This window comes from Adiantum capillus-veneris, chromosome 20 (genome assembly GCF_014529385.1).
Source record: "Adiantum capillus-veneris isolate H3 chromosome 20, ASM1452938v2, whole genome shotgun sequence".
Taxonomy (NCBI): Eukaryota; Viridiplantae; Streptophyta; class Polypodiopsida; order Polypodiales; family Pteridaceae; genus Adiantum; species Adiantum capillus-veneris.
This window is the reverse complement of record NC_140950.1, coordinates 53523432-53549504: the sequence shown is the minus strand read 5'-3', so window position 1 is coordinate 53549504 and position 26073 is coordinate 53523432. Positions and strand designations below refer to the sequence as shown.

Below are 26073 nucleotides of genomic sequence, written 5' to 3'. Positions count from 1 at the left end.
TAGGATATCATTGTTGCTAGTTGTAACTTGTTCTTCTTTGATGGGCAAAATAGAAGACATTTATCTTTTTCTTTCTCTCCACACATACACACACACATCTAATTTCTCCTTTCCCCCTCCTTTTTTTTGGTGAAAAATTATAGCTCTTCCGATTGAGAACAGGGTGCACTAGTCAAATGTTTTAGACTAGTCTGTTTGAAGATTTGACACTTTTTTGCATATATCTTAAGTGCTAGTTTTTTATATGCTACATGTATTGTAATTCTAAGCGCCATGTCCAATTTTGTTGCGTTGGTAATGCGATGCCCTAAGTTTTACGTGGCCTTACACAAAATTTGATTGCTTCTACTTCAAGTTAGGATATCTACAACATATAGATCCTTTTCATATGGCATGATCTACGGTATGTGGATTAGTTTGTATGGATTGTACCGTATGTTGGTACATATAAAAAGTTACACTTTGAAGTCATACATTTATTTGGCCATTAATTGCTCTCCCAAAAACCAGCTATTGCATCCTCACAAGATCATAATAATGACCAATTAGGGAAGGTCTTACAAAAATAGACACAAGAGACTTCTCTTAAAGAACAGACATAAGAGACATGTGTGCCACTTGACTCTTGAGTAGTAACTTCATATCAATAATTGTGACATGATTTGTAATCTTCTATGTTTATGAACATAATACATATTACGAGTTGGGCACTGACGACATTAGCGGGGATATCGTGGTATTTAGTCACTACTATGCATGATGGAGCTGATGGTTATATTGTCTTGTGGGTGACTACCATGGGTCTATACGTTGCAGTTTCCTTCAAGGGTGTATCTGGGCTTATCTTGGATTCATCTAGGTATATTTTTTAGTCGTATAGCGGACATGTAGACTTCACATTGTGAAGTTTTCATCCGAGTTACGACCAATTGATATTGTGCTAATTATTTCTATCTTTTGTGGTGCGCATGCCCTATCAACTACCTCATTTTTGTGCTAATTTTTCCGATTTAATGCTTCTTTAGTGCTAGGCTTCATTATGGTCGAGTCTACCCTTGATCTCCGGAGTCATGACAGAAACTCAGTACGCTGGACTTTGTGCTGATGTATGCTCATGTGTGTGTGCGTGTGGTGTTTGTTGTGCTGGAGAGCATATGTTACTACCTAGTTCTACACCCACTATTGGGGCACTGATGACGTTAGTGGGGATGTCCTGGTATTTAGTCAATACTATGCATGATGGAGCTGATGGTTATATTGTCTTGTGGGTGACTACCATGGGTCTATACGTTGCACTTTCCTTCAAGGGTGAATCTGAGCTTATCGTGGATTCATCTAGGTATATTTTTTAGTCGTATAGCAGACATGTAGACTTCACGTTGTGAAGTTTTTGTCCGAGTTACGACCAATTGATATTGTGCTAATTCTTTCTATCTTTTGTGGTGCGCATGCCCTATCAACTACCTCATTTTTGTGCTAATTTTTCCGATTGAATGCTTCTTTTAGTGCTAGGCTTCATTATGGCTGAGTCTGCCCTTGATCTCCGGAGTGATGACAGAAACTCAGTAGGTTGAACTTCGTGTTGATGTATGCTCATGTGTGTGTGCGTCTGCTGTGTGTTGTGTTGGGGAGCATATGTTACTACCTAGTTCTACACCCACTATTGGGCACTGACGACGTTAGTGGGGATGTCGTGGTATTTAGTCAATACTATGCATGATGGAGCTGATGTTTATATTGTCTTCTGGGTGACTACCATGGGTGTCACAAAGTGATGACGTGGCGGACAGCAGAAACCCTAATTTCTGCCAGAAACCCTAATTTCCGGAAATCGTGGAGGCTTTAAAAAATGTCACAAAGTGATGATGTGGCGGACAGCAAAAACCCTAATTTCTGCCAAAAACCCTAAAATTCCTGCAAACCCTAATTTTTGCCAAAAACCCTAATTTCCGGAAATTGCGGAGGCTTAATTAAAAAAAATAAAAATAAAATTCTATTTTAAAGCCTCATTAAAAAAAAAAAAAGCCTCTTCAAGCCTCCGCGATTTTTGGAAATTAGAGTTTCTGGCAGAAATTAGGGTTTCTGCTGTTGGCCACGTCATCACTTTGTGACAATGGGTGTATACCTTGCACTTTCCTTCAAGGGTGAATCTGGGCTTATCCTGGATTCATCTAGGTATATTTTTTAGTTGTATAGCGGACATGTAGACTTCACATTGTGGAGTTTTCGTTCGAGTTACGACCGGTTGATATTGTGCTAATTCTTTCTATCTTTTGTGGTGCGCATGCCCTATCAACTACCTCATTTTTGTGCTAATTTTTTCGATTTAATGCTTCTTTTAGTGCTAGGCTTCATTATGGCTGAGTTTGCCCTTGATCTCCGGAGTCATGACAAAAACTCAGTACGTTGAACTTTGTGTTTATGTATGCTCATGTGTGTGTGCGTGTCGTGTGTGTTGTGCTGGGGAGCATATGTTACTACCTAGTTCTACTGTAACCGGCTTGTTCAATCCAAAAAGGGCGGTAGACTTTACTTCAAACCTTGATTTAGCTTTCATCCATTATTAGTCATCTATTATACCTGCGCTATAGTGACACAAGAGAGGGGAATGGGATACAGATGCTAGAATGCACCTGTATGAGAAGACCGACACCAGATTGGCCCCTAACTTAGGCGCCCCTTTCGGTATTTCTTTATTGTTTAAAAGAGGGAATAAACACTGTGGTTCTTTCCAAGCTGCCCCGCACAACCTTGGCTGAATTTTGACTGTTCTGGCCTGATTTCGGCAGCATAAGTGTACTAGAACCCTTCACGGTCAGTATTCCCACGCATTAAATGACTTTCCCGACGCATACGGGCACTTTGCAAAACCTGGTGAGAATCTGCAGCACGCTGAATTCTCTGTTTTCAGCCCCGAAAATGCGCCAAATCACCTGTACAGCGGTCCCCTTGTGTCCCCGAACCTCCTGGGGGTATTAGGGTCCGTTTAGGGCCAAAACCCTAAACCTGCAGAAATACACAGCAGGCTGTAATTCACTGTTTCGGGCTCCGTTTCGCGTGCCGGTCGCATCCGTAGCAAGTCCTCGAGCTCCCGCACTTGTAGGGCTACTTGCCCTTTGAATCGGACGAGATTTTTGGCGTGAAACCTCTCCGAATTCACCTGTACCTGCGGGGGGATTAGCCGCTAGCTAATCCAGTACCTGTGCAAGAGGCTCTTGCCTTGGCAATCGCGCATGAACCCACACAACTGTACATTGGTCAAATGAAGAGCCCACTAGAGGGGCATAACATACTACCAAAGCGGAGAGAGAGGGCAGTGCGTAGCGTGCAGGGCATCACTCCTGGCACCGCACTGTGCATAAGAGGGAAAGCAAGCACTCCATAGCTCTTAACCTGTGACAAAACTGAAAATGAGGCTCTCCCCCTCCTAAATTCAGCGCCAACTCTTGTTGCATGAGGCAAGTGCACCAGAAGGTGCCGCTTGGCACATTTATAAGCATTTGCCCGTTTCGGGGTTGCCGTCTAAAAATATCCCAACCGATTGCCCAGTTGACTCTACAGCAGAGTAAGAAAATGTTCCCCTTGTCATTCCGGAGGTAATCACGTCAACACATTTTCAGGTCCCAAAATAGCAGTTCCCTAAATTTTAGGAGATGCTGCCATTGTATCTTTCTAGGTCATCCGACCCTCTTTGTACACTGTGGCCACACCCAGGATTGAAATGTAGCCTCTGTAGCAAAGGATTCCACTTTGGCTAGTCAATGACCCCACTTTGGCTAACCATAGTCTTTGTCCAACCTTAGTGCTCTCTTGCCCTCAGGCCTGGACTCCCTCTGGACTGTTCCACACTAGCTATGCAATGCAGCGCAGTTAGATTTCCCGAGGGGTGGTTCCAAAAAGTGAAAGTAAATAGATAATAAGAAAGAAATCAACAAAAAGGATAGATAGTAGTCACACGCTGGTGACATACCTCCCTCTTGAAATCTCAAACGTCCTCGTTTGCATCTATGTCGTACATGCTTCTAGTCAACACTGATGTATTCAACACCTGTCGACACATGTACGACACATACATGCTCATTGTCAACCCTGGTGTATTCAACACCTTGTCGACGCATGTATTGCCTGCGTGTGAACCCTGTCCCAATGACATAGTGGTAGCTGCGCACTGTGCCATTGCTTTGAGTCACTAAATTTCCAATGACAAAATGGTAGCTGCACATTTTGCCATTGTCTTATAGTACACGTTGGATCCTGTAACACTTTCGAGCATACCCAAACCGACAGTTTAAGAATGCAGTTACACATGTACTCTTCAATAGAAGCAATCACTGTATCCTTGACAAACTGACAAGAAATACTCACTTCTATAGCACCAACCAAACTTTTGGACATTCCATAAGAGCAATTGCCAAACTGACAATCTGTACAGCTCTAACATTCATGTAACAGGTATTTCATTTGAGCTCACTTTAAATACCTTGTACATCATTTGTTTCAGAAGCCATTGTCACACTGACAATCCATGTAGCTTTGAAGCTCAAGGGGTCAAGGTAGGTTGCAAATCGAAGGCTTCCAGGTAAAGTGATAACACAGTTGGTGACTCTGCAAGTTCACCTTCTTCCATCCACTTAGCATCCATTGGTGGATAGTTTCTGAACTTTACCAAGTAACGCTTAGCAACCTTGCCTTTCACTTGCCTTTCTTTGTGTGCCAAAATCTGTTCCGGGACCAAGATCTCGTCAAGTTCCTCGACTTCCGGCTGATCTTCAGCTGGCATATCTTCTGGCACATCACCCACATAGGGTCTGAGAAGACTCACATGAAACGCATTGTGAATCTTCCAACTGTCAGGCAATTTCAGCCTATATGCAACATCACTGATTATGTTGTATACTTGAAAAGGCCCATAGTAACGCATGCTGAGCTTTGGAAACAGTCTTTCCTTGCCCTTCATCTTCTTTAACCTTGCCTTTTCAAAGCGTAAAAGCACCCAATCACCAAGTGAATATACCACTTTACGACAGTAACGATCAGCTGCTTTCTTTTGCTTTGCCTGAGTCTTTTCCAAGGCCACTTTGACCTTCTTGTACATTTCATCCATGTCCTAAACATACTTATCTGCTTCAAATATCTTGTCCTTTGTATGCAGTATGGGAGGAACTTTCTTGCCACCTTCAACTATCTCAAAAGGTGTCTTGCCAGTTGATGAATGCACTGTATTATTGTATGCATACTCCACCAATGGCAAATACTGCTCCCACTTTCCTTTATGCTCTGACACATAACACTTCAGCAGATCTAGGACAATAGAATTTGCCTCTTTTGACTGCCCATCTGTTTGAGGATGAAATGATGAAGAGAATTTGAGCGTTGTGCCCATATTCTCAAACAAGCCTCTCCAGAACAAACTTGTCATGCGTGGATCACGGTCGCTAACAATCGACTGTGGCATGCCATGATACTTGAAAATATTGCTCATAAACAAGCGTGCCATCTGATCTAGTTTTATCTTCTTCCTGATAGGAATAAAATGAGCGTGTTTGCTGAATCTGCAAATAATGGTCCAAATACCATCGTTTCTTGTTTGCGTTCTCGGAAGATCAAAGATAAAATCCATAGCAATACTTTCCCATGGTTTATTTGGAATAGGTACTGGTTGCAATAACCCTAGTGCCTTTTGCCTGTCAAACTTGACCTTTTGGCATATTAGGCATTGTCGCACAAAGGCATCCACATCCCTTCTCAATGTAGGCCAATAGAAGAATGTCTCAACCGCTTTAACCGTAGCATCGATACCACGATGCCATGCATACGGTGGGACATGACTCTCTTCTATAACTTTGCGTCGCAATGGCTTTGTGACACACAATCTGCCATGCATCATCATGAACTTGTCTTTAAGAAGATAGTGTTCATGACGTTGTCCATCCATTAGTTGCTCGAAGACCCTTGCAAAATCTTCATCATTTGCATACTGTTCTCTCATATCATCAAGTTCATGATGATATCGACACAGCTGAAATTTGTGGCTTCCTTGACAAGGCATCAGCCACAACGTTCTTCTTGCCTTCCACATGCACAATCTGAAAATGGAACATGGACAAAATATTTGCCCATCGCATATGCTTCTCAGATAACTTTGTCTGTGTCAAGAAGTATCGCAAGGTCTGATGGTCCGTTTGGACAACGAAATCTGTACCTAGCAGGTAGTGTTTCCAACTTAAGAGCGCATGAATCACAGCCAGTAACTCTTTCTCATAGACCTGCATGGTCATCTCTGGCCCTTGCAAAATTCTGCTCTCATAGGCTACTACCCTGCCATCTTGCATTAGCACTGACTTCCTAAGATCTGGCAACATAATGACTGGATCTGAAGTCATCTTTTCCTTTAAGAGATTAAAAGCTGAAATCTCTTTCTGTGTCCATCTAAAGGTGACTGCCTTCTTTTGAAGAGCATGTAAAGGTAAAGCAATCTCAACGAAATTTCGGATAAACCTTCTGTAATAGGAGCATAATCCCAAGAAACTTCGGACATCGTGCACCATCTTCAAATTTGGCCATGACTTGATCGCTTCAACTTTTGCAGGATCCACTCTGACACCATCCTTCGAGATAATGTGTCCCAGAAAGTGAATCTCTTCCAGAAAAAAACTCACTTTTCTTTGCATTGATGAGCAACCTATGACTGCGTAGCTCTTCGAATACAATGGCCAAGTGATGCCTATGCTCCTCTTCATTCTTTGAGTAGACTATCATGTCATCAAAGAATGTACCAACAAACTGCTGGTGTGGACGGAAAATTCTGTCCATCATCCTATTGAACGTAGCAGGAGCATTTGTGAGACCAAAGGGCATCACTAAAAATTTGTAAAGGCCAAACGTTGTTCTAAAAGCAGTCTTGTGCACATCCTCTGATCTAATGTGGATCTGATGGTACCCACTCTTTAGATCTATCCTGCTAAACATAGCTGCTCCTTCTAATTTGTCCATAATATCATCAATTCTAGGTATAGGGAACCTATTCTTGATGGTATTCTTTTTCAGTGCACGGTAGTCTATGCACATACGCCATGAGCCATCCTTTTTCTGCACCAACAACACTGGAGAACAGAATGGAGATGAACTGGGCTGAATCAGCCCCTTTTCTAACAACTCGTGTACTTGGCCCATTATCTCTTTCTGCTGAGCCGCACTAACCCTGTACGGAGGCTGATTTGGTGGGCTACTGCCTGGCACCAAATCTATCGCATGGTCTTCGGGTCTCTCTGGCGGTAATTGAGACGGTAATGAATCGGAAAAACAGTCACTCTACTGTTGTAAAAACAGACCTTTCTTTATCTAGCACAGATAAATTTGATTCATCACAATCTGACACTTCACGTGCAAAAACCAAGTACGCAGAAAGATGCTTTTTCATTACAGAAGTAATAGCAGAAGCTGATACAGTAGGAATAGACTCCCCTTTAAGCTTTACATCCAGAATGTGAGTCTTTCCCCTGCTCTGTATAGTGATCTTTTTGTTGTAGGCATCCATGATTCCCTGTACACGAAACAACCAAGGAATACCTAACAACACATCACATCCATCCAGTGGCATGATGTAAAATTCTTCAGCATCCACATAGGACTGGATATGTAGACGCAACTTTCCAATGATGGGCGTCACAGCCTCTGTATGGCCAGGACATGCCAAACTTGCCTTTGCTGTATACCCCATCTCTTCAGGCCTGATTCCCAACTTTGAAGCCAATTCTGGGGAAATGAAGTTGGCTTTGGCACCTGGATCAAAGAAGATAAGCACTGTTTGATCCCTGACCTTTCCCCATGCTCTGCAAAGCTCACTTGCATCTGAATTTGGCTTGTCGCCCACCATATCTGGCACTAGACCAGCCATGGGCTTCTTTCCTTTCCTGTCCTCCTTGTCTTCAGAATCAGCTGGCCTTTGAGTGGGCCGGCGAAGAGTCCCTTCCAGGATTCTGGATGCTATTGGCGATCTCCCTCGACGCTATACAGTTCGGTACCAGTACCTCACTTTGAAAAGGAGGGGATGTCATGTGACACATCCAACCCTATGTGTTCGTGGACAAGCTATAGCATGATCAGGGTTTAGTCAGTCCAGTCAGTCTAGATTTAGAAGTGATTTGGCACTTTTGTGAGTCTATTCGTAGACCGTGCATGCCCAGTCACTTAGTGTAGATGCATATCCTCTGGTTGCACACAGCATGATCATAAGCATTCCCATCAGAATCCATCAGAATCAGTCAGGGGAATTTTCTAGTGATTTTAGCCTATTTTCTCTATTTTTGAAAATTTTCACTTATTAATTTAAGTGACTTTCCAACAAAAGTAGGTAGGGCAATTTGGGTAAGAAAATATATAAGCAAACCAAAGCTAGCACTCTTTGGCAGATGAGCACGGAGCACAACAGGCCTTTGGCAGCAGGTACTCCCCTCTCTCAGCAAGAACCCCTCAAGCACCCATCAAGCCTAGCATTTTTCCTCATCGCCAGCAACCTCTTTTGCCTTGGCGTTCAGCTATTGCTTGACCGCAACATTCCCTTGCACCTAACGTTTCCAGATCAGCCCAAAACGCAGCAGTCCCACCAGCGTTTTCCAGCCCAAACGCAGCAAACCAAATCAGCGTTTTTTCAGCATTAAAACGCAGCAGAAGGCCAGCGTTTTCATCAGGCTATTTCAGCGTTTTCAGCAGCATAAAAACAGCAGCCAAATCAGCGTTTTGAGCAGTCCCAAATCAGCCCCAGATTTCAGCAGATAGTGTTTTTGGACAGCCGTGAAAAGCTTGCAGATTTCAGCCCTTAGGTCATTGTCGCCATCCCCGTCGTCGTCACCGACATAGCCCTAAGTTGCATCAGTTTCCATGCATCATCATTGTAACCGTTTGTGCAATCAATAGTAGACCACTCTCGTCTCTCGTCGACGAGAGTGGGGCCTTCGGAGGAGGGTTTTACAACGTCTCTGGTGTCGTATCTCTCTTCTCTCTCTATCTCTCAGTCTCATACACTTGCACGCACAGTGTCCATTCACTTTGTTTGTGATCATAGCATTCTCTCATTAAGAACGGAAGGCTCTATCTTCCATAAGAACAAAAGGAACCTTGAGCACAATTTGGAGCACTCATCTTGAGCAAAGCGCAAACATTCATTCCGCGCTGCACCTAACAGCTTATGTCTCCAACTTTAAGGAAAGCAAACTATGAATGTGGAAGATATGTAATTGTGACAGTGGATACTAGCCGCTCAAGAATTGGATGGGCGATTAGGCAAGATAATGATGATGGCAAGCGATATGTAGTGAGATTTGGAGCAAAAGTCCTAAGTGCTCGTCAACGCAACTATGCACAGGTAAAAAGAGAGTTATGGGGAGTACTCACAGCTTTGAAATGTGACAAAGAGTATTTGATAGGAGCAAATGTAATAGTGGAGACTGATTGTCTACCCCTTCTTGGAATGATCACAAGTTGCTCAACTCCCGACATTGCTATGTTGAGATGGATTGCCTATATAAAGTCCTTGAATCCAGAATTTAAGCATATTGCAGGGAAAGATAATCCAGTTGCGGATATGCTTTCAAGAGCAAGGTATGAAAATGAAGAAGACATGGTTGTCGATGGCGATGATGTAGGCACACAGTTCTATAATATCTCTCATGCCGAGGGTGATCATGTTTGCCTGTCAAATGCACTTGAGTCATTTACAGAGGACCTATATCAAGGTGACTGGTTGCTCATTGGACGCTATTTGAGCACTTTGACAAGGGAAGAAGGGTGGACTGATCAAGAGTTCAAAAGAATACGGAGAAAGGCCTATGGATTCTTTTTGAAAGATGGGTACTTATGGAAGCGTCCAAAACAAAGAAATGGAATGCCGATGAGAGTCGTGAATGATAAGGACGCTCAAAATGAGCTCATGAAAAAGTTTCATGAGAGTCTTTATGCTGGACATAGAGGTGTATAGGCCACCTTTACTAAAATGAAAGAGAGGTATTGGTGGAAAGGTATGTATAAAGATGTATCTCACTTTGTGGAGTCTTCTGAGACCTGTCAAATGTATTCAAATATACGTCATCGTGATGGGTTGCACCCTACTTACCCATTGGTCATGCACTAAAAGTGGATAGTAGATCTCGTTACAATGCCATTGGGCTTATGGCAAATGAGATATATAGTGCTTGCACGAGAAGACTTAACCAACCAAGTTGAAGGTTGTACTCTAAGAACGAAAAGCACAGAAGGGATATGTAAGTTCCTCTTGGATGTAATTAGCCGTTATGGCTGTGTTGGGAAAACAACAGCAGACAAGGGTGAGTTGGATGCTGACAAAGCAAGGGAGTTTTTCACTAGGTTGGGCATTAAACTTGCTCTCACTACTGCATATAATCCTAAGGGAAATGGAAAATCAGAGCGTGGGCATCCTCCTATCATTAAAGCTTTGGCTAAGGCTTGCAAAGGTAAAATGGGAGAGTGGCTTAGGTTATTGCCTTATGCTTTATGGGCTGATCGTACGACTCATAGCTCAGTTACTGGTTATATGCCTTTTGAGTTGATGTATGGGCAGAAACCTATAATGCCAATTGAGGATGTAATTCTCACATGGAATGTATTGCCTTGGGAAGATGGAATGAGTAGGGAAGGCCTTGCTTTGCACATACAACAATTAGAAAGAAGGTCCCAAGATATTGAGATTGCAATAGCACGATTGAAAGATGCAAGGTTAAAGAATAAGGTAAGAGGCATAGGCTTAGACCTAAAGCTATTGAGGAAGGTGATTGGGTGTTGGTGTATGACAGTAGTCTTGACAACCATCATTCAACAATAAGAAAGCTTTCAAAGAGATAGTTTGGTCCTTATGTGGTTCAACATGTACATGGGAATGCGAGTCGCGACTTACACCTTGCATGAATTAGATGGGACAAAAATGAAGATTCCCATCGCAGGGAAAAGAATCAAGTTATTCAAAAGAAGAGGTGATACAAATCCCTTTGATTCACAGGAAAGTCAGAATGAAGGCTGTGATGAAAATGTTATGGATGTGGATAAAGAACAACAGGATGATGCGCTAGATTTTGTTGCAAGCGATGACTTAAATGAAGATTGAACCTGCAAAAGATATCTGTGGCACATGCCGGAGGATGTGCAGGTTTAGAGAGGGTGGATGTCGTGCCATGGTACGTCCATGATGTGAAATCAAAATATCTACCTCACTCTCAATGCATGTATGTTGACTTAAATGAAGACTGAACCTGTAAAAGATATCTGTGGCACATGCTGGAGGATGTGCAGATTTAGAGGGGGTGGATGTCGTGCCATGGCACGTCCATGATGTGAAATCAAAATATCTACCTCACTCTCAATGCTTTTGTTATGTGGGACCAAATGCTATGATGTACATAGTCTGATTATATGCATAGATGCTACGGCTGCAGCCGTGTAGATACCTTGTCGGGCAGGCGAAGCGCTATACGTTTTACTATGGCATGCTTTTTTACATAAATATATACCTATTTTTCTTTAGAAATGTACAAATGTCAGGTGTATCGAAGTGGCACACACGTTTTGCGTAGAAAGTTCAATGCGGGCAATCTTGGCCAAAAATAGCAGGTTTCGTGCGCTGGCGTAAAAGACGTGTCCAAAGTGCTTACCAAGTGGGAAAATGAGGTTCAACATGAAATTTGAGCCCAATGGGATTTTTCCACAATTTTAGGGATTTTTCCCAGCTCGTTTGGGCTTTTTATGGACAAAAAGGTGCATTTTTGGGCTAAAAGTGTCTGAAAATGGCCTTAAAATGGTCAGAAATAGCCTAAAAATAGCTCATAATGCCACATCAACCACGGTGCCGTCTTTGCTCAAGTTGTGTGGAAAGTTTTAGAGCCAAGAATGAGCTCATTTGGGCACATGAGCAAGAAGATACAGCCATTCCATGACAGGGTGCTAGTGCAGTCGCGTGCTGCTTCAACTATATGGTTGAGGCTGTGAGGCCTCTAATTAGGGTTTCCTCTCTTCAAATAACTACTTGGGCTTCTCCAATGAAGTACTAAAGCTTCCATGAAATGGTCACGACGAAAAATCGAAGTGTAAATTTAGGGTTTTTAACAGGTTGAATGAGCACTGCATCTGTGGAATTGGGAGCGAGGCTACACCTAATCTTCACACACACAAGAGTTTTGAGTTGGTATTGGTTCTTTTTCAAAGTGGAGCTTTCATGGCTGGAGTTTTGTTCTTTTATAGTGTGTTTTTGGCTTCAAATCATCTACGCCTTGCTTGATTTTGCTATGAATTCTCACAGTCAGAGGCTCGGCGCTTTCCTAGTCGCATTGCGCACTTCTTGACACCGTATGCCCTCTCTCTCTGCCCATCCACTCAACTCATCCTCAAGAATTGATGCATATAGCGTAGCCAGAGTGTGATCAACCTTGATGGTGCAGTAATTCCCGGGAAGCATAGGATCTCTCGACTTGAAGATAGACACAATCGTGGACGTACTCCAAGTCTCAAGAAAACCCTCATACATGGCTCTATTAAACATCAAGCAAGAGGCTCTGCAAGCATATCTTTGGCATGGATAAAGTGCTCTGCTACCAGACCATCATGATCTTGTGCTCTTCCTGTCTTCATCGTGTCAATCGATTTCCTTACCCGCTTAGCAGTAAAGAAAGTACATGTTTCTGGGCATGTCTCTGGAGGGTCAGGCAAAGGTGGTTGCCTCGATGTGTATAGAGAGATGTAGCATATTCCCCCCATGTCTCTGTGGAAGTGATGGCTGGTGGTGAAGTGTGCTCATTGAAAAGCCTCCATGCTTTACTAGAGTCCCGACTCATAAACATCTGATACAGATCACACTCTAATTTGAGATAGGTAAGCCCTCTTCTTTTGTCGCACTAGGCGGCGAAAGATAATCCATGACTGTCTATATGTAATAGTACGCATGAGCACCTCTCTTTGTAATCTGATCCTCGTCTCTCTACACTCCTGATCATACAAACTGTTCAGAGGCATGCTCCCAAATCGTCTTCGTGTAGGCTGGCTGTGGGGATATGCCTCTGATGCTGCATCATGGAGTGTCTCTGTCAGAATCTGGGTGAGCTCATCTAGCGGTCGTCCTAGCTCCTGAGTGCATAGCTGCATGTATATCTCATCAGTGTACACGGGATCCGTCTCCCTCGTGAAGGTATACCGAGTATGTGTGGAGGCCTCTCCCAATGGAGTTGTGTTGAACTGGAACTATAGAGTGAAAGACAAGATAGCATGATCGACTGTTACCCCAACCGGCCTAGCTCCCACCATGAAATCCTGAAAGGAAGGAATGAGTCCTGGCGGAGCTATAACATAATCCACTGTACTAGCGCCATGCCGATGTGAAAAGCATGTAAAACCACGTGCTGCAGGGAATCTCTGTAGGCCATTCAAATGGCCAATCCATGTGCAGTCCCCATATCAATCACGTATTTGCTATACTCAGTGTGCTCCTCATCCTGTGATAATCTAGAAAGGCCCATTTCTGTAATATCAAGCTCCCGCATCAACTCCTCTGCGGTATCATAGAATATTGTCTGGTGATGGGCAGTCCTAGCATTGAAATCCTCCAAGATAATAATGTCGCCATCTCTGGAAAACTCCCATATATCATCATCCAAAATAGAGAAGCTAGTGATGCATATACTGACGTACTAGGAGGGAAATAGCAAATAGCGATGTAGAGGTATCTGCCTGTCTCTGCCTTCAGTCTTACCCACATGTACCTAGCATGCTCATCCCTCCGAGCTATATGTATCGGAGACTATAGCTGCTCCTTGAACAAGACTGCCACTCCTCTTGAACCTTGCCCTCTATGCTCTGATCGAGTCTCTTGTGTGCAAGTTGTCTCCCATCTATATCCGCTCACATGGGGCATGGACTGCCCCGGGGCTTGATGCGTCTCATAGTAGAAAATGATGTCTCTCCCTGTGAAACTATCCTCAAAGGCCCCTACATCTAGGCGCAAAGATCCATTACAATTCCATGTAGCCACTCTTGAGTGTGGTCCCACTGGTCTCGTACCGTCATGCAGGGCGCTTCTCCAGAATAATCACCCGTCCATCCCTGTAGAAGGCCACTTTTCCCTTCTCTCGAGTTGTCATTATCTCGGGCATAACTTCTTTCATATGAGCAAGTTGTGAGAGTGTGAAGTCATCTCCAAGGAATATGCCCGTTTTCTTTAGTGTAGGACGCTTCTTCAAGAAGTCCTTCTTTGCCTCCATGGATGGGACGCACATGATTAGAGCTCTTTCCTTTGAAGTCTTCCCATTTCCTTGTGTCTTCTTCCCTACCCTCCATGCCTTTGTATGAGTAGCCTCACTACCCATCATGCAGAGAAGTTCTTTGACTTCCCCTTCCACATCATCTCGGTCTTTTAGACCGGTTATTTGCATGTGCAGAGCTCTAGTCTTCCTTCGTTGCTCTTCTTCTAAAGTCATGTTGATGATTGTAGGAGTGGGGATAGATGTGGTTTCTTTCCCTTTCCCTTTCCCTTTCTTAGCGACTTCTATCCATTCTCGGCCTCATCCGCCTTCTTCTGTGTCTTCGTGATTACATCCACCCACGAAGGTGTCTTTGCCACATTCTATTTCTCTTCCTCTTTGATCATGCATACCTGTTCCTTGATGACCTTGATTTCCTCTATTACTGAGGGCTGGAATTCACCTTCCTCTCGTCTATTGCTTGCTCTATCAGCAAGCTCTCGCTTGAGGGCTGAGACCTCTTCTTTGAGTGCTTGTGAATCCGCCTTAAGTGCTTGTATCTCTACGTGCAGGTCCTCTTTCTCCTCCTTCCATTGCGTGCCTTCGTTGAGGAACATTTGAAGAAGGTTGGTCTTCTCCTTCTTCCATCTATGCTTTCCATTTTTTCATCTCCCTTTCCACTTGTGTTATCCGCTTGTTTGTAAGCATGAAGGTTGCCTTCGTACGGGACTTGCAAACTGGTGAAGCGCTCATGACCTCCATCATAACGGCCCCTGTTGCTCAGGCCCTCAGTTCAGCTCGTGTTTAGTAACACTGCTGAGTACTGATGGGGTTCTGCTGCTCCAACCCGCACTGGCTAAACGCGATGGCTGGTGTTTAGAGCTCCACGTGATGGGCTGGCTAGCACCTCACGGAGAGAGAGAGAGAGAGAGAGAGAGAGAGAGAGAGAGAGAGAGAGAGAGAGAGATTTTTTACGTCTATTCAGTCTATGAGACAAATCAATGTACATGGGTGTCTTCCGTCAATCGGAAAGACAAAAGTGCTGAAAAAATTGACTGATTGACTGATAAAGCTGATACAAATCTCCATGATGAGAGTGTGAGTGTGTGGAGCGCTATCACTATGGTAGCCTATTTGCAAGAGGGTAGTACACGCATGATATGCATCTGGGTGACTGACTAAACTAGCTCCATCCTGTGCTAATGGGTGGGTGTAAGATGTGGTACATGGGTGGAGCTGGAGCCAGGGCTGCTCGGATGGTTGCAGTGGGGTCGGCCATCATTTGGGCTCATCTCTCCTCAGTGGCTCGACGATCACGTGTCTGAATCTCCGCAATTTGGCGTCGATGAAGTCTGGGGGCCCGTCTCCTAGCTTTGGAGGTCTCAGCCTACAGAAGAGTCACCCTTCTGTGTGTGTCGGGTGGTGGGGGGGCTGGTAGATGTCGTGAGATGAAGGAGTCAGTGAGCTGGGTCTGTCGCCCTCTTGTCTGAGCTGTCGTGGGCTCAAGTAAGGCCTCTCTGTGGCTTTGTATCTCTAGTGAGAATCGCCCCATCTGGCGCTGATCTCTGGAGTCCATGATCTCTCGAAGGGTAGGCTGCCCTGTGAATAAACCCTCATATCTGCCTCTGATGTCATCATATGCTCTGCATTTGCATGCAAAGTGCTCCTCATCCTCTAGCTCTACTGTGCATACCCGGCATATCCGCTCCTCTTTGGGGGCGTCTGATGCTCTGCCAGTCTCAATCTCTAGTTGATGTGAGGAAACCCTCAGTTGGCCAATAGCTACTCTTGAGCTGTGAGGCATGTAAGTATCCATGTATCGTGGTCGTTGAATGAACCCGTTTGCTAGTATGTCCAGGAGTTGATCTCGGTAATGTGACCGTCTAGATGCCAGGTCGGGTGTGAGCCATGTCTGACTGGTGTAGAGCTGCCATAGATCCTGTCTTAGCACAGTGTTCCTCTCACTACGTGAGAGACGGATGTGGGGTGAATCTGGGTCATATTGAAAGGGTGGTAGTCTATCCATGTCTAGACTCTGTCTGTCAAACCATGCTCTAACCTGAGTGTACCAAGCTCTGTCATACCCTGTGTCTGAGATCTGTATAGCTGCCTCAAATGCTCTGCGTGTGAGTCTGTCTGTTGGGAGCTCTCTCATCCTCTGAATGAAGGAGATAGTTTGGAACAGTGCCTCTACTATCATGGGAGGTGCCGCTAGCTCTGCTATGATATTGTCATGTGGAAGTGTCGGCTTCCCGCGAAAGAATCGCGAGATCATACGTACTTGGGGCCTCTTGACCGCACTCCATTGGGTGTCTGTGAGGCCTGGGGCCCAAACTGTCGCTGCATACATCATAGCTGGTGTGACTAATGTGTCAAATAGCCACCTCTTCGTACGGGGCTCCTGAAAGTGTGCCTGGTGACATCGCCGCTCTAACATGGCCAACGTTGTGTACCCGCGTGTTAGTCTGTCTATAGTTGCCTGTCTCATGGAGAAAAGACCAGGCAAACTCGTAAATGTGACTCCAAGGTAGACATATGAAGTGACGACCTCTATCTGTCCGGCGGCGGCTGTGAATACTGCTGTAGCTCTCACCATGGGAGAGGTGTGGAAGATCATGACCTTGGTCTTGCCAAGGTTTAGTGTCGAACCCCTGTGTGTACAGAACTCATCCAAGGCAGCCAAGTGGTGTTGTAATCCCTCGGGTGACTCTGAAATCAATACTATGTCATCAACATATAATAAAATGTGTACAGGTGTACCTGCGAGGTCTGACCCCTCTCCTTCAGCTCGTAGAATGTAGTCCTCAATCTCGTCGATGTAGAGTCCGAATAGAGTGGGGGAGAGTGGGCAGCCCTGCTTAACACCAATGGTGCTAGCAACAGCCACAGACAAACCTCTTGAACAGCGTACCCTCCCAATCACCTGCTCGTAGAGTGCATAGATGGCCCAAATCATATCTGATGGTATCCCCAAGCTTTGGAGGCATCGGAAGAGCCTCTCTCATGGCACTGTATCAAAAGCTTTGCGGAAATCCACAAGGCAGCAATATAATCTCTTCTTCCGCACCTTTGCCTCATCAATGAGGCAGCGCAGAATGAAGATGTGATCAATAGTGGAGAAGGCCCGTTGGAAACCTGCCTGGCCGCGTGCTCGTAGACCCTCAATCTCTGCGTATGAACTAAGCTCTGCCTCAAGTACTGCCCCGTATAGCTTGGCCATGATGTGGCCAATCATGATGGTCCTGTAGATCCCTGGGTCCTGGGTGTTGCCAGATTTGTGGAGAGGCACAATAGTGTGCCTGGTCCACTCCTCTGGGAAGCCCTCCCCTATAGCCCGGTTGAAAACATGTGCAATCAAAGGGGCTATAGTGGAAGCTGTGTACATCAGATGCTCACTCTGCAATCCTGTATGGTTGGCCGAGCGGCCATGCTGTAGTCGGTCTATGGCCCTCTGTATCATCCCTGCTATAAAGAAAGTGGAGCTAGTAGGGCGAAGCTCGGGTGGCGGTGGGATGGGAGGCTGCCCAGGCACCTCGTACAATCTCTCAGCATAGTCATGCCATGTCTGTGGATCTCCAATAGGAGTGGTTGGTCGTGGCTCTCGTAGAGTACGCCATGCTGCAGCACTATCCATGCTCATGAATAGGCGTTGTAGCTCAAGCTCTTGTGCCTCCTCAAAGGCTCGCCGCTTCCGGCGTTTGAGGGTCTTCATCTGTCTCCTGGCCTCTCTCTCAATGATCTCTCCAAGTACTCGTTGAGCTCATAGTCGACGATAGAGAGCCCTGCACTCATCATCATACCAACGGTTTTGTGGCATAGTCCCCGGGGGGGGGGGGGGGGGTGTGAGCAGAGTGGGTGGTGTGTGGAAATGAGCTGATGGCTGATGTCTGAAGAACGAATGTGATGTGTGAGGTGAGTAAGGGTAGTCTGGTGTCAAGGTTAAGCAAAAGAAGATCGTTCTCGACGTGGGCCGAGTATATGGGAGCTAGCTCGTGTATGAAATGGATGGTGGTGTGTGGTGTGCGTGTGGCGGGTCATGTGTGGGGGTATCTCCCTTGAGGGAGAGTGCGAGATATGTGTGGTCGGCCCCAATGGGTATGGGTGGGATGGTGAAGGATCTAAGTATGTGAGTGGCCTCTCTGGATCCCATGATGTAGTCTACCTGACTCACCCCTCCACTTGTGACTGAAAATGGTGTGCATGTCAATCCTCCTGAAGCAGGCCAGTGAGCCATCCCGTTATAAATAACGAGACGGTGTCGAGAGCCTAGTCTGAGTAGGTGGGGGTTGTAGAGTGTATGTGTAGTATCGGTTGAAACTCGTGCTGCGGTCTCCTCCTGTATGGTGGGTAGTAGTTGTGGGTCCTCTATGTCAAAAGCCTCGCATTGATCACTGCCTGCCTTGGCGTTGAAGTTTCTCATAAGGAAGACTTCCCCTAGTGTGGAGTACTCCATGATCCCCTCTGAGAGGCATGTGTATGGTGAGTCCTCCTCTCGATCTATCATAGCAAATCTCGAGCCATGAGGGGCGAAGTAGCATAAAGCTATGTAGATGGTCCTCTCCTGTGAGAGCTGTAGCCGGATCCAAAGATATCTGGCGTGTGGATCACGTGCGACAATCTGTATTCTGTTCTGAAGCCCATCTCTGAAGAGTATGGCTACTCCTCCTGATCCTCTCGTAGTGTGCTGGCGTGTACAATCTCTGTGTGTAGACTCCCAATGGAATCCTTGAACCCGAGGTAGGCTCCTGTTTGGGCTCTCATGTGTCTCTGTCAAGAGAATGATATCCGTGTCTCGACTCACCCTCTCAAGCCTCTCTGGATGTGTCCATAGATCTCCATTGCAGTTCCAGATTGCAAGATGTATCTCCTCTGCTGTCTCATAGGCCGCGGATCCTGAAACCGGCCCGTGGGGCAGTAGGCTTTGGCTTTCACCCAAAATTCTTTACTTTAGACACACACACAAAGCACTTTGCGAAGAGAACCTGCGACGGGAATTAACACTTGAATACACACACGGCTCGGAAGCTAGAATGCCCCGAGCAGACGCCGACAACCTGTAGGCCCCAAAATTGGCGCCCCTTTCAGTATTTCTTTATTCTTTGAGAGGGAAAATTACAAAGTAAGGTCTTGGGAATCCTTTACCTGTATCACACTAGATACTACCTGATTTGGCCAAATTTCGGCAGCACAACAGCCCCAAAACTTGCGCGAAATCAATTCCCCTGCTGAATCTCACTTGCACTGGCGTGAACCCTCTGATTCCTGCCCAAAAACAGTAAATTCAGCTCGCTGTATTTACTGGTTTTTGCCCTGTTTCCAGCCCTAAACAGTCCTCGAACTGTTCTCTGCCAGTGGGGCACGATTCCCAAAGGTTCTGGCGTCCGTATGGCTGAAAAACAGTCAATTTACAGCGCATACACAGCGTTGAAAACGCACCTGTACGGTGAGGTTATGACCCTCACCAGTGCCTGCTTTGGAGTAGCAGCTAGCTACCCCTGTTCCTGCTCAAGGAGGCTCTTGCCTCAGCACAAAAGCATGAACCCACACAGCTGTACATCAGTTAAATGAAGAGCCCTCTTGTGGGGCATCACATAACTGCACGTAGGGGAGAGAGAGAGCAGTGTGTAGGGTGCAGGGCATCACTCCTAGCACCACACTGTACATGAGAGGGAAAGAAAGCACCCCATAGCTCTCAACCTGTGATAGAAAGCAAAGTGAGGCTCTTCCCAGCTTAAAAATTCAGCGCCAACTTTTTTGGATGGGGCAAGTTCATGAAAAAGTGACACTTGGCGCATTTACAAGCTTTTGCCCGTTTCTTGGTTGTCGCCTAAAAATCTCCCGACTGGTCGCCCAATTGACTTTGCGGCAGAGTTGTAAAATGTTCCCCTAGTCATACCGGAGGTAATGACGCGAACACATTTCACGGCCCAAAATAGCAGTTTCCTAAATTTTAGGAAATGATTTTGTTGGGCTCCCAGTGGTCATTTGACCATCTATCCTCATTGGGACCGCATCCAAAAGTGCAATGTGGCCCAACTGTTGGATACTTTCTGTTGGTAGTCCCACCTTGACTTTATGCCTTTATTGAGTTCACTTCCTAATATCCACCAACTTGCTAAGTGCGACGGGGGGACCTATATGATCTTGCTCCGAGCCTAGACATCCTCTTACTATACGAATTCCAGTGCCGACTACTTCCCATCTGCCGGTGAAACTATAGTTCACATTGGCCGTACAATGTCCGACCGTTTGCTACTTCAAAAAGAGGGTCTCAAAAATAAAACAAAACCCATTGGAAAGAAACCAACAACTAAAGTTAGCAGCTGCCACGTCCTTGTGACATATCCAATTAGTTCTTTTAACTCATATAGAATTATATTTCTTTAGGCTATAGCTAATTTAGCAATTGCTATACTTGCGCTATCGCAATCAACCTCTAAAAGGTTTTCTGAATTTGGATCTATAAAAATAAGTCCATGACTCAAAGGTACTTCAGCTTCTCAAAAGCGTTCTTTATCTTAGTGCCCAAGTAAAAAGAAGCTTCTTTATGGTGGGGTCATGCTGAGGAACAAAGATGTGAGCAAATCTTGTGGTGAATGCTCAACAGAATGAGCAAAAGCTCGAAAAACTATGTACATGTACAATATTTTGACTCTGCCAATCCTTAATTATGGCAATGCTCATGAAGTCCTTTCTCACTTAATTGTGTTGAAAAGGGTAGAGTTGGTTGCATCTTTGAGAAGCTATATGACCCAAACAATTAATCTCCGTCAACAAAAATTCACTCTTCTTGGCATTATTCGAAAGCTCATATGCACCGGAGACTCGTGTCCAAGTGCTTTGGATGTTCGTTTGCTCTTTGGAAAGACAAGAATGGTATCAAAGAATACTCTTGTCAAGTGTCACTGAGACCTGAAGATGGGATCCATCACTCAATTGAATGTCGGGATGCGTTCGTGAAGCCAGATGGCATCACAAAAGACTCATGAAGTGTGAAAGATGTGTGAGGAGTGTTCTTACGCACATCCCGAGGAGCTATCTATGCACATGAGAAACTTGCTGTCCTTCTTGGAGCAAAGTAACATAAATGAGCAATAGGGAGAAATATTGGCTGGCCGGGAAAGACCTATATCTAAGAGCTCACTCCCTTGCTTAAGAATCTCTTCTCGCTAGTCTAAGATAACGGGATAGGGTGATTGATTAGGAGGAGAACTGTCGAACTCATCAGGGGGGGAGGCACTTGTTCTTAGATGATTGTGTGACTTGATTGGGAGAAGACTACAACTCACAGATAACGGGATAGGGTGATTGATTAGGAGGAGAACTGTCGAACTCATCAGGGGGGGAGGCCCTTGTTCTTAGATGATTGTGTGACTTGATTGGGAGAAGACTACAATTCACAGATATCCACCTACAGGGTATTGCTCCCCACCGTGGGGCAGGTGCTATTTCGTGGAGCAGCAAGAAGCAACCTACTCTATCGTTGTCCTCTACTGCAGTAGAGTTTAGAACTGCTTGTGTGACGCCTTTTGATGTGGTTTGGCTTTGATGGATGCTTTGAAGAACTTCCTAATGACACATTTCTTTTCTTCACCATGATTGTAGCGACCAAAACATGCACACCACTTCATTTGTAACAATGATACAGAGCATCCAAAAAGAAAACAACAAGGGCTTGGCCATCTGAGGCATTCAGACCAGTTTTGGTCATTGAAACTAATTTTGGTCAGTCATGTTTTTGTTGCAGATACACACAGAGAGATCATGTGCCAAGAACTGAAAGAAAAAGAGTCTCTCTCTCTCTCTCTCTCTCTCACACTCGAGCCTCCTCTGTGATGATTACATCAGCTGCATATACTATCACATAGTATGCAAATGGGGAGAGTCCAAAATACCCTTGTATAAGAAAGGAAGAGCTGTTGTATGAATTTCCTGAGATTCATCCTGTCTAGCTGGTTTAAGACCGATATGCATAGCCTTGATGAAATCGTTTGATTTAATCACCTGACAGGAAGCGTTTGACAATCAGAGTATGAGACCTGTATAAAACAACTGCATGACACAACTATCTGCCAATCCTTAAGCGGATACCCTTGATGAAAAGGTCTATGAATTTGGTAGCCAAAGTATGAGAGCTGTTGTATAGATAAATTAGTCTTCTGCAAACAACTTTCAGTAGTCCTTCACTTGGAATGGTGTAGCCAGAGGCAGAAACCAGATCTATTGTGACTTGTTAATGAGGTTTTTTCGCAAAATTTCATGGAGATGAGAAAAAGGGTTTAAGTCTTCTATTTTATGAAAACTCCCCTTGGAATTTGAAAAAATGGTTTTCTCAGTTTAATGGTGTCTCTTTGTAGGTGTATGGTTTCTATGATGAATGCCAGCGCAAGTATGGCAATCCAAATGCATGGCGCTATTGCACTGATGTGTTCGACTATCTGACATTGTCAGCGATTATTGATGGGAGAGTAAGATATCATATTTGCTGCACGAGTAATCTGTAATCGTGAAGTGTGCTCAAAAGCTGATTGTGTTTCTTCTTGGTGAGAACATGGACAGGTTCTGTGTGTCCATGGTGGGCTCTCACCTGATGTTCGCAGTATAGATCAGGTATGCTGATCTTGCAATGCTTCTGGTTGTAAGGTCGTGAGGCTGGTATAATGTGTGACCACCATTTAGTGAAAAATTCTGTTTGGATAATTATAATCCCTTGGTGTTTAGTTGCTTACTGTCTCTGGTCTTTGTTGCTCATACTTGACAGATCAGGTTGATTGAAAGGCAGTGTGAAATACCTCACGAGGGCCCTTTTTGTGATCTAATGTGGAGTGATCCAGAGGACATCGAAACTTGGGCTGTAAGTCCGCGTGGTGCTGGTTGGCTCTTTGGAGCGCGAGTAACATCCGAAGTGCGTTTCGTTTTTTGGATAAAATCTATGGTGTTTTGGAGTCTAGTAATCAGTATCATTCTCTACTAGAAGCAACAAGTAAAATTGAGATCTTTTCTTGCAGTTCAACCACATAAATGGGCTGGAGCTTGTATGCCGTGCACACCAGCTTGTTCAGGAAGGATTGAAATATATGTTTCCTGACAAAGGGCTTGTCACGGTATCACCATGAACAAGTTTTTTTTTTCGTGTTGGTTTGGAAGACGGATTAGAAAGCTTGACCAGTTTTGGGCTTGGGGAAACAGGTCTGGTCAGCTCCAAATTACTGCTATCGATGTGGAAATGTTGCCTCCATTTTGAGCTTTGATGAAAACATGGTGGGTGTTAGGCCTGCTTTATTGGAACTCCTCAAAATGGTCACCCATTGGTCATTTTTGTCAGCTAGCAGTGGTGTTTGTCTGTTTTGTGTGCTGGTTCCCCTGTAGTTAGTCTAAAGGCAGAAAAAGTTCCTGTGTTAGCTCCTTTTAAATTCTCGACAGTAACAGCAGATGTCTAACAATTGATCTCTGAATTTCAGGAAAGGCAGATAAAGTTCTTCACTGAAACAGAGGAGAACACGGCAATGATGGCCCCTCGTGCTGGTGTACCATATTTCTTGTAAGATTGAATACATGTTCCCCTTTAAGAGATCATAGAGTGGCTCTCAACAGAATACACATGACCTTCATTAGGTCATAGATATCATATTGCTTGTAAAACTGAACAGCGGTGGCCTCGAATAGGCGAAAGTAGCGCTCCATTCTTTTGTTGTTGGAGTACCAGTCTCTATGGAAACATTAATTTGTTCTAATTTTCTCTTCTCATTTCGCCATTGGTAATGCTGGTTCTGTCCTCCATGCTAACTTGAATTCGTTTAAAATGGCATGATGGGTTTTCTTTGTTTACCTCATTTACCCTTAATGAATGACTTATCCGTTCGACTTTGTATTATTTGACACTTGAAATTTCAAGAATGTAGTTATGTGGTCAGCCTTATTTCCCCATCCCAAACTAGTGATTTTAAAGCTGCAACAAACCAGTTTGTGGAGCCCAGTCCCTTGTAATTCTCAGAGGAATCACCCTTGTGGAGTTTTTTTTTGTACTTGAAAGGCGCAAAGACGTTGCATGAAGGTGTTTTGAAGTGTGGAGTTGATTGTGATCGTTTCATACGTGTATCGTTTTTCGATGTGCATATGAGTATTTGAACTGGCAGGAAAAGTAAAAAACGATTCCGTGTGGATAATCTAGAGGGAGCTCATGTGCCGCTTGTAATGTTCTGCTATAATGTTGTCTTCTACAATCAAGATTCAAACTGATTAGTCTCTCATGTAGTTCACATATTGAGTGCCCTCGTCTTTCTCCTTGTAAGCAACAAGTTGCTTACATTTTTCCCCGAGTCTCTCATGCAATGCAAATGCCAGGTGCTGGCAGCCTTGAAGAATTTTTAAGTTGCTTGCATTTTGTTCCAAGTTGTGTTACAGCCCTCAATTGCAGCCTTGTCAGATACTCGTTCTCGATTTCAAATTTGGACCTTCTCTCTCATAGCTATGTATGACACTTCATTGTGCTTTTCATTCAAGTGTTTTAGCCATAGTTTTGAAGTTCAGGCAATACCTTTCGAAAGTCTATGTTGGTCCATGGGATTGTAACTTATGGGCCTCGTGTCACTTACTTATGGGACTTTCTTTGGGTCTAGACGACTTGTGTGAGCTTTTAACTCGCTCTCTTTATGCTATATGTGTGTTGAAAAGGCATAGCTCTTAGGCTCCTCAAATGTGGGGGCTGATGATGGGTTGTCTTGCTGACACTCCTACCAAAAGTCGGAGAATAGTAAGATGTGAACACATTGCTGTCATATGAGTATTACACTACTAGAAAGGGTCCAAGAATAGTATTCTTTGCTTGTAAAGTAAGGTGTGTTACTCTTTATGTCAACACTGTTTTGTAATCAGACACTCAAATGTCCCGTTTGTCTTTTGACTTTTTGGATTTAATTCGTGAAGCTAGAAGCCAATTTTTCAAGTGTTCCTCATTAAGTAGTTAGCTCATGAAAAGTGAGGATTTTTTTCTATGTCAAAACGAGCACTATATTAACACTAGGTTGGTAATGGGACACTCATATGTCTTGGGACACTTTTATGTCTTGCTAAGTGACCATTTTCTTTGAATTGTTTGAGGAGTTCTAAAAGGAATCTTTAAGTGTTATATACCTCAAAAAAAGTTTACATTTTTTTGGCGGCTAATTCCAAATTTAACCTTACTCTTGCAAAGCATTTCTCAACCTAAACTTTGTAAAAAATGTGTGTTGTTTTTGGCCTTTTTTTTTTCAAAGAATTGCACCTACAAGATAGGAAAACTCATCTTTGCAAGTACTAGTCTTAATAGTTCTTAACCTAGTTCCATGCTTCTAAGGAGAATGAAATGGTTGTTGTGAAAGCTATAGCCTAAATACAAGAATTTCTCAATTTTGTTTTTTTTGCGAAATTTTACACTTTCATGATTTTTTTAGTGATTTTAATAAAATCCAAAGACAATTTTGATTCTTGATACTCAATACTCCGTATAGCGAAATATACAAGCATGGTTGAGTTTTAATTCAAGAAGAATTAGAGCCATTTTACATTAACAACTATAATCTTCATAAATTGCTAATTTCAACAGCCAACTATGCAAACTTTGTAGCTTATATCCATATTTATTCACGATCTTTAAATTTGTTTGTATATTGAGCATTTCCTAGGGGATTGAAAAGATCAAAACATGGAGTCAAATTTTTTTATGTTTGCGTTTTAGTACTTTCATATTATGCACAAAATTGGACCTAAAAAAATATGCACTCAGCAGCACCAACGAGCATTGCTATATAATCTTTAATGAGATGTTACCTTTTGGAACCTTGTTCTTTGTCCCAAAACC

At 44.1% G+C, this 26073-nt stretch overlaps 2 protein-coding genes across 2 annotated transcripts in view; one reads left to right on the top strand and one right to left on the bottom strand.

Moving 5' to 3' along the window:
• The window catches only part of LOC147432521 (phytochrome-associated serine/threonine-protein phosphatase), a 51088-nt gene extending 27099 nt beyond the window's left edge, over positions 1-23989 (top strand). The window contains exons 5-10 of the mRNA XM_086492427.1: positions 22592-22702; positions 22794-22844; positions 22996-23139; positions 23243-23338; positions 23424-23495; positions 23696-23989. Coding sequence (XP_086348553.1) covers positions 22592-22702; positions 22794-22844; positions 22996-23139; positions 23243-23338; positions 23424-23495; positions 23696-23779 — 558 coding nt within the window. The 3' untranslated portion in view covers positions 23780-23989. The remainder of the gene's footprint in view (positions 1-22591; positions 22703-22793; positions 22845-22995; positions 23140-23242; positions 23339-23423; positions 23496-23695) is intronic.
• LOC147432522 (uncharacterized) lies at positions 14744-17192 on the bottom strand. Its single transcript, XM_086491596.1, has one exon. It carries the CDS (start codon positions 17188-17190, stop codon positions 15622-15624), a length of 1569 nt encoding a protein of 522 aa, XP_086347722.1. The 5' UTR covers positions 17191-17192; the 3' UTR covers positions 14744-15621.
• Positions 23990-26073: the final 2084 nt, after the last annotated feature.

Excerpts from the sequence above, each read along its gene's own strand:
- LOC147432522 (XM_086491596.1), bottom strand. The coding sequence starts at position 17,190 with ATGATTTGGGCCATCTATGCACTCTACGAGCAGGTGATTGGGAGGGTA.